General features: G+C 41.2%; 1 protein-coding gene across 2 annotated transcripts in view; it reads left to right on the top strand.

The window, feature by feature from the left end:
- necab3 (N-terminal EF-hand calcium binding protein 3) overlaps positions 1–13,105 on the top strand; it is a 33,293-nt gene extending 20,188 nt beyond the window's left edge. For both annotated transcript variants that reach the window (XM_068595108.1, XM_068595107.1), the window contains exons 7-13: positions 1,595–1,716; positions 3,344–3,423; positions 5,330–5,383; positions 8,023–8,135; positions 8,620–8,697; positions 9,351–9,442; positions 12,117–13,105. In XM_068595108.1, the coding sequence (XP_068451209.1) occupies positions 1,595–1,716; positions 3,344–3,423; positions 5,330–5,383; positions 8,023–8,135; positions 8,620–8,697; positions 9,351–9,442; positions 12,117–12,145 (568 nt within the window). In that variant the 3' untranslated portion in view covers positions 12,146–13,105. The remainder of the gene's footprint in view (positions 1–1,594; positions 1,717–3,343; positions 3,424–5,329; positions 5,384–8,022; positions 8,136–8,619; positions 8,698–9,350; positions 9,443–12,116) is intronic.
- Positions 13,106–13,831: the final 726 nt, after the last annotated feature.

The following is a 13,831-nucleotide window of genomic DNA, read 5'->3' as shown; positions in this document are numbered from 1 at the left end:
TGCACAATACTTTTCTCCATACGTTGTGGTTCATCAAAGACCTCGGCACAGGCCCCCGCATTTCTTTGAAGCATCACCTATTAGAAGATGCCGAGAGGAACAATCCGCCAAGGACCTTTTGATGAGTAGAAATCTATCTCACCCCAGGTCAATACCCTGACTAACATTTCATCTGACTGTTGACTATTTTGAATAACAAAGATGCTTCCTCCACTTTTTCGTGGCCACCCAATTTGTGGGACTTGCAGCTGAGGTTGTCTGGTACACTGCGTGTGTCTCTCTCGCCTCTGGGTGCCACACTGGTATTATTGAAAATAATGGAGTGAATAAAGCCAAGGTGAATTATTGAGACGGGACTAGGGGAGGCAGAAGGGGAGCAGATTGTGAAAGGATGGTATGGGTGGCATTGAAATATGGAACAAGTGAGTCATAGAGAAAGATAAAGCAAACGAAAGATGAATACAACATTAAATGAAGGTCTGATATGAAAGGGAAAAAACGGAAAGAGAAACAAGGACACGATGAGGATCTTTTTGTCCACAAATAACTTATGATTGTATAAACAGGTATAGATTTTGGAAGCGGCTGAATTGGAGATGTATTGAGTTGGTAACAAATAGCTTATTTCTGTCCCCTCTGCTTCCCTGCAGTGGATGTATAGCTGCTGCAGTGGCCTTTGGGCTCCAGGCTGTTCTCAGCATGAAAACCTCCTAGCAATGCGCTCCCTCTGCGCCGTCAGCATGACGCTACACACACACACACACACACACACGCACACACAGAGAGAGGCACACACTAAAAAGAAAAACTAATGTGTGAGGGCCTTTCGAGACATTGAGACACACGAGTGAAGAGTGAAATCCCATCATGTACGTGCACACAGACACACACACACATTGTGAATGTGCCTCAATGTCACACTCACAAATGCCCTTGACATGATGCATTTAGAGGCGACAAACACCTTCTATGTATAGAGCTGTGTGTGTGTGTGTGTGTGTGGGGGGGGGGGGTGTTTTACCTGTGTTGGGGGGACAATCTGATCACATTGTGGGAACTTGCTTCCTCCTTTTTTTTGTACAAAAAGGGGACAGTTGAACATTTGAGGGAGAAGACTTGGTTTAAGGTAAAGGTTAAGAATAGGCTGGCAGTGCTTAAAGTTAGGCTAAGTGTGCAGAAAATAAATGTAATGCCCACAAAAAGTCATGAAAACAAGACAGTGTGTGTGAATATTTGAGTGTGTGCAAGGGCTCACCCACCTCAACACCGAGCCTGTGGGTTAATAAGCAGTAGTGTGTATCTGGTCTTTCTCTAAACGTCTCTCTCTCGCTCTCTCTCTCTTTCTCGATCATAACCTATCTCCGTTTCTGATTTGAATCAATTATTAATGCATCCTTCCTTACCTCCTCATCTTTTCTCTTGTACCCTCTCTCCCCATCTTGTCTTTCACCCCCTTCGTTTCCTCTTCGTTATTCCCTTGTGTGTTCAATTTCAGTTTTTCTTTTCTTTTTTTTTCCTACCCCACACCGCTCTGACAGCAGCTGTCTTTCTCTCTGATGTTTGTCTCCCTGGGTCTCGACCGCTGCCATGGCAGGAGAGAGGTAAAGGCACCGGAGCTGACTGCAGTGCAGAAGAATGGCAGGCGGTGTGGTCGCAGGATCCATAATAACCTGGTCATGTCCCCATCAGATCCCTGCTCTGACATCCTGACCACAGGTATAGGAAGACTAGCATACTATATAAAGAAAAGGGTTTAATCATTTTAATTCATTAAAATCACAGAAAAAACAAACGCCAAGTTAGCCCCATGAATATTATTACACTTAATTAATGGATGCTTTGTCAGTACTCACTCATTTCCACTGTTTCAGTCTCTCAACTCTCAACTCACCATAGATGTGTCCACACACGTGACACACCATTTTTTTTTCCATGACGATGCTACTTTGTGAACACTAAATCCATGTTGAAATCATAGAAGTAAACAAAAGAAACCTCGCTGTCAAAAAGTGAATAGCCCACCGACCGGTCACTATTTTCTGACCTTCTGAGCATCTCTCTAGTGCAGACGAGATCCTGTGTTCGTAGTCTCAGAGACAATGCCCTTTCTAGGGACTTGGTCATAACCTTCCAACAGGAAGTCTACAGCGATGCTGACTTTAACAGTCAGAACTAGTTTTTCGTGAGCCGCCGAATTGGAAAACTGAGGATACAGGCAATCAGCCGCGTGAGGCATTGGGAGAAGTATTGGAAAGCAAATGTTTTAAAAATATTTTAAGTCACGCTAAAGCCTTTTGAGAGCTTTTGTTATGATACAATGTTGATTAAATCAGAAAGCCATGAAGTATTATGTTTGCAAGTGTAGCTAAATACAGTAGCATGCTGACACATTAGCTCGCTAACAGCTAACTTGTCCCCATCCCATGAGGCTTTTAGTTGTCAACTATAACACTGGCAGACACAGGGTGCTAACATAATCCTTTGGCTTTTTTTAGTTAGAATTGTTCAGCTTCTTTTCAGTCCTTGGTTGTATATTAAGGAGCCGATTGTTTTTCCTTCTGGCGGTTGTGGTTTTCTACAGTGTGACGTAAATCTATTGGCTCAATCTCTGCCCACTTGGACAAATGACACCATGTTATAAATCAACATCTCAAACATTCCCACCAAAGCATATTAATAGGACATGTACTTATTGTCATCCCTTGGCGAAACGTGTTCAGTGGTGTACACATGAATCAATCCCATCATTGTCATTACAAGTATTGGGCATTATTGGAAGTCTGTAAGCGCTCTCTGAGGGCTCTTTTCACTTGCAAAGAACATATTGACTATTTTTAGAGACTAATATTTCATGTTAGTATTGATAGACTGAGTTGACTCAGATATTGAGCCTGCAAAGAAAAAATAATTTTCACTCAACTGTTCAGGAGTTGAGTGTCTTTTTCTAGACATAATAATAAGTCAGCAAGTGTTCAGTAATTGTCATATAGTCGAAGGATTTTAGTTTCCCCTGGATCATTCAAATGATTTTGCTTCAAATACATTTTTACAGGGAGGGATTTTCACACACATAAAACCATGTCTGAATTGCTTTCTGTGTTTTTTGTCCTTGAGCAGATGGAAGCCATCTGTTTTGACCAGACTGGTCTTTTCAAATGATAAACACAGAAAGGAAACTCTCGGCAATGTCTTCTTGCTCCAAAGTATACATCAATAATTTAAAAAAAAGTACTGTTATATATACTACTGCTCAAATCCAGTCAGTGGCAGCATGCACACTGGAGCTGGGAAACTATGAATTGTTGTTGGACATTCTGATGACTAAGCGTTGTGCTGTCTGCAGGTGTCTGCATGGAAGATGGAGAGAACTGGTGCTCTCAAATCAACAGGCTGCAGCAACTGCTGGATAAACTGGAGTGTCAGGTATGAAGCGACTCTTTGTGTACAAGGTTAAAAGGTTCATTTATTGTCATTGTACGACCAGGTTGTGCATTTTTGCTACATAAAAAAACCACACACAAAAACTAAACCAACCTATATTATATGGTGGATGGTGGAGGATTAATTCACGAGTAGCCTGAGGAAAGAAGCTGCTATGAAGTCTTTGGGTACCGTCTCACCAGACTCTCTCACCCTTTGTGCTCTTTGCAGGCAACTCTTTTAACAATATCACTGATGCTCAGTAGATGGCTACCAACGATGTTTTGGGTAGTTTTAATCACCGGCCGTAGAGCCCTCCTGTTCTGGGCCGTGCTCATCCCATACCAGTTTATGATGCCTCCTGTCAGGATGCATTTTGAAGCGGAATACAGATTGAATCTGAAAGGTTAAGCAAATATGAGCACAAAGGTTTCATATTTTGAACCTCTGAAATGTGTTACTGTGCCATGAATACAAATACAGTATCCAGCAGCCATCAACATTAACATTATTAAGTGTGTTGAACATGTAATAGAATCCTGCATCTTCATTTTACCTTTTTTGGGGGATTATTTAACAACTTGTGACAAATTATGCAAAGAATTTGCAAAGCAATAACGCCTGAAGCGTTACCTTGTCGACCATTTTGGGGCACAGAATTATTAATGTGTTGAGAAGAATGAGAAGTACACAGCTGGGCTGCAGGTTTTTGCACATCTCCTCCTGAAAATCTTGCTGCAAGGCTACGAGAATACCGAGGACGCGTGGATTTCTCTTGAATTGTTCAACGTTCTGTTTTCATTATACAATGTCTGGGACAAGGCGTCAGCTTGTTTTTTTGTGGAAAACAAAAAGCCGACTGCCCTTTGAGTTGTTTAGGCTTACAAACTGTCCGTTTCATATAATGAGCGGAACTCGGAGCATATCTTTGTGCGTTTGTGATGTGCAAAACGAGCAAAAGGTGCACTGGAACCATGTAAATACGACACTTTTCCAGGAGGAGTTCAGCAGACCTGTGTATCTGTCAAGTGCCGAGCACAGTCACCTCTCCGCCTCTCGTTTCTCAGTATGTATCCCGTGACCCATTCTTGCTGCCGAGTCTCAAAACCTTGTCACACTCCTGCTCCCTCTTTTTCTCTCTCTGCTTGTTGTTTTCTTTATTATTAACTCCCGTTATTCCCATCTATCGATGTTCATTTTTCCTCTCCTTTCAGTCGCTCTCAGAGCTTTTTCTCTCTCTCCAGCCCTTCATTCTGCCGACCCAGAGGGTCTCAGAGTGCAATATCAAAAGCGATTCATAACCTGCAGCATGTTCTGAGTGCAATATCTATTCCCACACGTCAACGCCAGCAGCATCACACACACCTTCTGTCCACTTCGCTCCCTTTCTCTGCTCTCTCAAATGCAACAGAATGGGTTTTCAGCCTCAAAGGTTATGTTCTCTGTGTTCAAAACACACACACATGCGCACACACAAAGAACTATAACCTTTAAGATGAAAAGCTAAATCTGTTTATTTTATCATATTGACTATTTCATTATTCATCACATCATACATTTATAGACTATGTGCTGTATATAGCCTACAGATATGGTTGAAAGAAAAACATCATGTGCACTGAATGACACTTTTTCTTCTCTGTAGCGCAATGGCGAATGTCAGCCCATCATCCATTTACTTTCACATGACATATCTCGCTATGAGAAACATAATGACATTATTGAACGCATGGATATACACACACATGAATTGTTGTAATGACTTTCAAAAGAATACTGATTCAATCAGAAAAAATGAACGGTTACAGAAAGAAAATAATACTCAGAACTCATGCTTCACCAAGCTTTCATACAGACATGTTTAACAGATTCAAGAAGTTCTTCTCATACTGTCTCCCTCTTGTTGCAGGGTCCCAAGTTGGAGCCACTGAAAGAGGACACACTGGCCAGCACGTACAAGTCTGTAAGTCAGCACTGATGAATGAAGTTGACCTGAAACACTGATTAAGTAAAGAAGCAAGTAGTCTTTATTAAGCATTGAGCTTTTCGACATTAAACGGTTAGTGTTCACTTTAAGTGTCTGCATTCAACTTTAGGCTGCCACACACTGGGTGTTATTAAAGCAAGGCGTAAAAAGATTGCTAATTACAGAACGTAGGGAGGGCTCAAACACAACATGACTGGATGGTGGGTTTTGAACAGAGAGTTCAAACACAGGGGCAACACACAAGGCGGAAGGCAGGAATCACGCGGTCGGGGACAGAATAAGATGGTGTCTGCCAGACAGAGGCAAGGTGAGAAGTCCAAGCAGGCGGGGTCGTGCTAGGGGGAGAAGTGCTGGATCGTCAGGCAGAACACAGAGAACAATAGCCGCAGGATCTGGCATTAATGCGGAGAACAATCTGACATTAAGTGTGAGTGAAGGTGGAACTTCAACATTTGCGGGAGTAGGTGCAGCAGGATGAGCAGGTGAGCGTGATAGAGCTAACGAGGTGTGAACAGGTGTTCTGAATTGACTGATTAAGTGTGTGGGAGGAACTGAAAGCTGATAAGTAGGGTACACTTGAAACTAAATGATTTGTTATTGCATTATTCACGTATGACTAAATATACTACTCCATTAACACCCCCAGTTACTCCACGTTTTTTTTTCTCTCTCTGACTGTGAACTCCTGCAGTAGTTACAGTACGTACCAAACAGACACACTCAGAGATGGTTCCCTCTAGAAACTAGATTTAGCTCACCCAGTTTGTCCACTGTTCCCATTTTAAATGTCAAGCAGCGCATCTGTTTCCTTCTCAAACCAAATGGTACCATAACAGCAGGTGGCTCACATTTTGTATTCATTCTAGTTCATTCCAGCTATGAAAATCAATACATGACCTAGCCTCAAGATGAAATGGTGTTCAACAATGAAGCCGGCAAGGGCCAGTTTTGTGTTGACAAGCTTCCCCTTGAGTCCATGATTATTGGTCTGCTTTTTGGCTCCGAGTGTAGTGAACACGTGGACAAAAGAAGTTACTGACGCGTGATGGTAGAAATGGTGTGAAAACACAGACAGGTGAGAGTCCCAGTGACCTATATTGTGAGGGGGAACTATAGTGACACTGACATCAAAGTATTTATGACGGTAATAGTAAAGGGAAGTCGGTTTTCACAAGTTTCATACTTGACAAAAATGAAAATGATATAAAAGGCAATGTTTGTGTTTCTCTGTTTCTTCTGGGATTTCAGAATAAGCCTTTCGAAATGAAACCCAGTAAAAAAGCAAACAATATTTGAATAAAGGCTTGTGGCATAATACTAAAATACACACAGGATCCATGCATAAACCCCTGTCCTTTTTCAGATCTAATGCTAGACTTTTTACTTAAATTAAGAAACTATATATTTTTCAGTCCTCAGTTGTTTGTATGTGCTGAGTTTTAAAGGATGCGTCTATAAAGTTTCTGCCACTGCAATACAATTGAGATGATTGTAACTTTGTTTGCCCCTCAGAACACTGACAAATTATGCTTTTCATAGGTATTATTTTTAAAGAAGTCTAATAACATCTTTTTAAAGATAGGTCTGTGGGATTGTGTAGTTTATAAATGTATTTTTTTTTAATGCTATGAGCATCAGCCATTCAATTTATTCCTTCGTTGTATTTGAGTGATGACTAAAATCCCAAGACATTTTGAAAAATTGGTAACTGAACACTAAACATGGCGGATACAACCAAAAATATCTTTTTGTCATGAAGACCTTTCATGACAGTTTCACAGTTGTTTCCCTTGGTTCCCTGATGGTCACAGTGGTGACTCACTTGTGCATTCAATTGTTGAGAAAGTAAAGCTGGCAGCAGGTCGACGTCGGGCATCGGGGACTTTAGTTCAAGCCCAGTTTCCCTGAAGAGGACGGCCAGCTGCGACGATGTTGCTCGTTAGCTGGGTCCATCAATCGATAACCTTATATATATCTCAAAGTTTCTTTTCTCCTCCTCTGTCAGGAGGTGATGCAGGTCATATCCTTTTGTGGGGACATTTTCATGTCACGTTTAGTTGATGCGTTGAGTGAGCTGTGAAGTCAGACACTGACTGTAAATTCAACTTTGATTTCGATGGAAAAGCCGGCCAGCCGCTGTCACCAGTATTTTATATGAAGAAGAAGTGACAAGGACACTGGTGTAATGGCAACAGTTATTATGGGGCCACTATTGTTTCAGAATTCGATTATGCAACGCGGTTTTTATGTAATTGACTTAAATTATCACTTTTTTTCACTTTAGGATTACTTTATTGTAGTGCCTCGATCTTGCTTCCAGTTATATTGACACACGAAATGTCCCAAAAAGTGCTTTAAGTAGGAACAATAGACTAAGTGGCATAATTGTTTATTTTTTCCCATCTGTTGTGAGTGATAGTGATATTTCTACAGTCGGGTATGATCAGTTGCTCATCAAATGCTTCATAAGTATTCATCTTGACAATATCTACACACACGCTTGCACCTCAGGGGGTGATGTGAGCCTCCTCACACAGACACACACTCTTCTTCTGGGCTGCCAACGTGTCATCTCTCATATCCCCCTCTCCGTCTCTTGCCGCGTTGCCAAACAGAACATCCTGCTGGTTCAGAGGCAGATGTCGCTGACCGATGAAGATCCGGACAACTTCCAGAAAGTTCTGAAGAGCTACATCGATGCCACCGCAGCCCACTCCGACAACCTGCAGTGAGTGCTCTGCATGCTTTCAGACAAAGTGATATATCTTTTAAACACAGCGTCAGACTCTGCCGCTGAAATAGCTTTGATTGAGATTGAGGCCATGTTGAATCTGGGTTTTGGAGCGTCAATTTTGCCAAAACTGAAAAGTACACTCAGTCGACGGAGGGAAACTACTGTTCATGAAAAGCTCCCGTCAGCATTTCATCATCCATCATCCATATAGCTGATATGTATTATGATCCAAGATGGTTTTAAAATAGCTTTTCTCAACATATAAAGGAACGCTACATCCTTAGATGCATGGGTTTCACTTGACAGAAAGAGTTGACAGAAATTGATTCTGAAACGTAATGAAAGGTGTCAAACTACTGTGATGGAGCAAAAAGTTTAATATTTGCCTCTGAGACAAAGTGGAGAACTATAAAGTTGCATATCCTGTACGAGTACTATGTATTCTTTTCTCTTTTCTTCTTCTCCCTCCTGCTGTCAGTGTGTCCGTTCAGAAGCTCCCGGGAAAGTTGTGTTACATAATGTATGAGTTCTGGCAAGACCGCATCTCCTGGATGAGGTCAGTACAGTGTGTGTGTGTGTGTGTGTGTGTGTGTGTGTGTGTGTGTGTGTGTGTGTGTGTGTGTGTGTGTGTGTGTGTGCGTGCGTGCGTGTGAGATATTGGCAGACTATTTGGCAATCTTAACTAACTTTTTGATCGAAATGTTCCCCACCAAGGAAGATGAGCAGATGGCCCATCTTTCAGTACACATACACACGCGCACACACACACACACACACACACACACACACACACACACACACACCACACACACACACACACACGGATGTAGATTAAATGATTTGGGAGCACTTTATAATAAGTGCAACCTATTTAGCATTAGTAAAGTGTGAATAAACCATAAACTAATCATTTAAAAGGCATTAATCCAAAACATGAACTCATTAGTAACTCATTCATAAACAGTTATAAATGATTAGTTCTTGATTAATAAGCTAGGGTTTCATACTTTATAAAGGATGGATTCCCCATTTGATAATAAGGGATTCAGGACTTATACATTATTAACAAAATCATAAAAGTGTAATGTGCTGCAATTCATGATTAATTCAGGTAGTTACTACGCATTAATTCACTGTAATTACTTTTTTTTTTACAGTTGATGCTCAATTCAAAGCCGTCTCTATTCTGCTTCCTCGTCTTCTCTGTAGCTATCTGCAGTCCAACAGCAGTAAAGACTTTCAGCGCTGCACCATTGACATGTTGGAGGATGCTGAAGTAGTTTCTACCATGTTGCTGCCAGGTTTGTATATGTGTGTGTGTGTGTGTGTGTGTGTGTGTGTATAGTATTAATGAGCATTTCATAGTTGTAATGTTATTAAATGGACATTAAAACCAGTCATGTAAACCCTGCGGAGAGTAAGTTTAACACATGTCATACGTGGACAAAGTCATTCCCATGAACTGACTTTCAGTGAGACCTAGTTGTGGTGTCCAGTAGCATTAAGGAACACAGACATTATGATGTTAGCATTTCATTTGACACGCATCCAGTAATGGCACATTAGACCCAAACCCCTCGGCCGTTAAGGGCTATGAATTCTTCGCCGCTGCTCATTGGCTCTGTGATCTGTGGTCACACTGTGCTTGTCACTCAAACAGAGCCGCGCTTCTACCCTGCGTCATCAGCAATTCCATGTTTTTTAAAGAATATATTTTAGGAAAAATTGTCTTTTTCGATACTGGAATTTGAACATTTGAAAATGGTTGCCACATATATCCGTGACGGGGAACTGCTCACATTCACCACCGAGTGCATGGCTTTGAACTTACTATCAGCCTATCTTTCGTCATCTTAGGCCGCCGTGAAGCAAAATCGACGATTGATTAAACACCCAGTGGCTTGTGCAGATGACCTGACTCCTCATACTTTTCCTACGAACATTTGGTAGAACTTTACATTAAGTGCATACTATTTAGCATTAGTAAAGCATGAATAAACACTGAACTCATCATTTATATAGCAATATTCTAACATGAACACTCATTAGTGACTCATTAGTATGCAATTCATAAACGGTTCTAAATGTTTCATTCTTGATTAATAAGCTTGGGTTTTCATACTTTGCGAATTATGGATTGCCCATTGGTAAATCAAGTATTAAGGACTTGTAGATGATTGATAAGATCATTTGTAAAGTGTTAGTAAATGATACAAAAGAATGCTGCAATTCATGTCTGATCAGGTAGTTACTACTCGTTACTACCCGTTAGTTAAGTGCATCGGCTAACATCAACTGGCCGACGCGAGCCACGATGGTGACACGTCATCAGCGTGGGACACACGTTTACGCTCTTGGAGGCGGTGCCCGGTCAGAAAACTCAGTCCCATCACCTGGCCGGAGTTATTTCTGACCGGGCGCAGTCATATATGACGTCCATATTATGTAATATGTAATTGGGACACAGGTGTGGATCGTTGTTGGCCGAACAGCCTTCGTTCACACTGGCCAACATGAGTTCATGTGGTAATCACTGTGTGTCACATTCAGCTGTTGCATTAGCACATGACGCCTGCGTGTGTTGTAGTATGTGAAAATGTACTAAAACCTCCCATCTGTGGAAACCGGAGGTGCGTCCGGAATTTCTGGGCCTCCTGACAATAAATCACTTCAGGAATTTGGTTTAAAAGGTATAAATGTTTTCAAATCAGGGATTTACTGTGAAAATATTGAACGTTTCTGAATAAATAAATATCTAAACGGGGATACTCTCCCCAAGCACCCTGAGCTACGTTCTCACTGCCCGTTTATAGTGAACCGGCTCTTTTGTTTTTGCTCACATGGCACAGATCCAATATGTGTGTTGTAAAGGTGTTATCACTGCAAAAACACAGATTATCAAACCCTTTCTTTGTGTGTGGAAAATGTTTTCCAGCAGGCAGACTTACACTTGGCATTGTGACTAGTATCTGACGCACATTTCCTATTTTCTCGTCACAACATCATCAACTCCTCAGCAGGATCATGGCAGAGTAGCACTGATCACTGTCAGCCCAGTGCAGGCCACAATCATGACTCTCTTGACGTTTGATTCATTTGCGGGCCTCAAAACATGCTTCAGAAAGCAATAGGAGGAATTATAATTAGTGCTTCTTTGCGTCCGTTGCAGAGGGTTTTTATCTGTGTGGGCTGCGAGGGTCACACTCGTTGCTAGGTTTCTGTACATGGTTGTTTACTTCCACATCTTTGACTCGACTTACACTGTGGCGTAAACACAGGAATTAAATAAGTCACTTTTAAAAAAGCAGGCGTAAACAGGCAAAAATATGGTTTTGGAAAACAAGAAAAAAAAAGTGCTTATTTTCCAATGAAATAGCGGCTTCCTCTAGAACACTCGATGTCTTTTGCATAACTTTGCTCTAAGTCTCAGATGAGGTTGGCTGCTGGGGATACAAGTGAAGCCACAAAGAGGGAGGACAGTTTATGAGGCGACCGTCAAAAGCGCAGGAAGGAGTCAACGCTGGAATCAATAATAGAAAAAATAAATAAAACACGACTAGCTGAGGCTATTATTGTCTGTGTCAGCGACAGTCACACTCCTTTCTTCTTACGTGTTTTCCAGGGGCAGCTTTGCACATGGTTACTTACAGTTTAAATACCACTAAGAATCTTCTCTTTGACTGAAAAGGACTCCCGGTTAAACGTAATGTGAAATATGTTGCTTTCTATCTGTCCGGTGTTTGCTGGAAATTGACTATCACACAAAACAATAAGGTGTAAATGATTTGAAAACAGCAGAACTCTGTGCACACAATGACCCGCCCTGTATCTATGAGGCTGAGCTTCTCCAGCAATACATTGTTTTAATAGCCATCCACAAATGATGATCCATGATGGTTTCTAAATGTACCCTGACGTGTCCGTCCCTGAGTTCTGTCGGTGTGCGATGACCCAACTCTGTGTGTGTTTCCTCAGCTTCCTGGTGGATTATGACTAACAACTAGCAACTGAATCCAGAATGTCACATCTACTGCCTACACTGTCACAGGGACAAAGACACACTCGCGCCCCACCCGCCCACACACACACACACAAACACACACACACGCAAACACACATGATAATTCAGAAGGCATCCATGTGTTTGAAAGCAACAGGAGACAGAGACAATGACGTCATCCAGCACTCTCCAGCAGCATTTTTTTTGTGTGTTCCTCTGTATCCGACTGCTCATTATTGTGCCGCTTATATCAAAAGGGATAGTTGCATCCCACTAACCATTCTAATGACTTGAACGTGTTTGATCCTCCTTCTCACAACCCTGTCCCTCACTTGGCCTGCTCTCTCTTGCAGTGTTTGTCTGCTATTACACCGGTGGAGAACAACCCAAAATACGCTAGGCTACTAGATCAAATCCAATTCAATGAAATCCACCACGCCAGTAGTTATTGTGCTTTTGATCAGTTGTTTCCAGTTGAATAACGTTACATAGGAAATGAAAGGTTTCTTCAGGCAGCACGTGCATGCTGACGACTGTGGCCAATAGTTCCTTTAAACCCTGGCTGCATATGCTGTATGATACTGTAGCATTGTTTTTCTTTTTTAGTTAGCTATCCTACTGTTGTGTGCTCAGAATTATCTACGCCTGACTCCCCATCTATTGCTAGATAGACTAGTTATTTATATTAGTTACATCTCCTCTGAAACACTCTCTTTGTTTCAAAAGTATTTCCAAAAGTGTGAATATCTTACAGAAGTCACACTTTGTCTGGACATTTAATTGTATCACTTAGTTATGAATAGAAAATATATTTAAAGTGTCATGTATTTGCTTTGATCATGTACATATGTAACTGAGATATATTCATATTTATGTTGTAATTTGGTTCCGTAATCATCATCACTAATTGTAACCAAACTGAAACTCGACTTCAACACAATAAAGATTAAAGCTGTTCATTGTTTTAACGAGTGAAAATGTCTCTGAATCTTCAGTTTTCTTCAAATACTTTCCTCTTTTCAATAATTCTGACCTCTCTCATGTTTCTGTTTCCATTGGTTCCAAGATTCCCTTTCTCACAGAAGCATTTAAAGCTGCATTAATCAAGTTTTGGACCGCTGAGGAGAGGAATAATTACAAACAAGGCTGACAGATGCAGAGCTCTCAGTGACGGATTATCAATTCATAAAGTCGTTATGGCAAACATTGAGCAGACGCCGGCGTTCAGCAGACACAAAGTAACAACGCAGGGGTCACAGTTTCCTTTAGCACTGGTTTCGCCCAATAAATATTTCAGGATGTTTGCTTTTCATAAACAGGAAGTTGCTAACTTGTTTTTCAAGGACAGGAGGTAATTTACAAATGTTTTTGTTTTCTGACTCAACCATGAAGTAAACATAAGGTTTAAACAAACTAAAGAGAATAAAGTCGCCCATGTGTGTGTCAGAAGCAACTGTTCTCACTTTCCACTTTAACGCCGTTTAATTTAATGCTAACGTCAAACACACAAACTGATGCTGCCTTCAGTGGAATTAGCATCGCATCCAAGTTGATACCAGATGAGTCTGAATACAATTGGTAAAGAATCAGAATAATCCAGGAAGCAATCAGAAAACAAAAATATCCTGAAGTCTAGTTCAATTGGGGAGCATGCAAATAATAATCAGCTTTCTGTGAGCTTTAAATTCCC

Source organism: Clinocottus analis, unplaced genomic scaffold, assembly GCF_023055335.1.
Source record: "Clinocottus analis isolate CAN_PGR_092001 unplaced genomic scaffold, fCliAna1.0.p SCAF_3, whole genome shotgun sequence".
NCBI lineage: Eukaryota > Metazoa > Chordata > Actinopteri > Perciformes > Cottidae > Clinocottus > Clinocottus analis.
The sequence above is the reverse complement of the archived record's forward strand: the minus strand, read 5'-3'. Positions and strand labels throughout refer to the sequence as shown.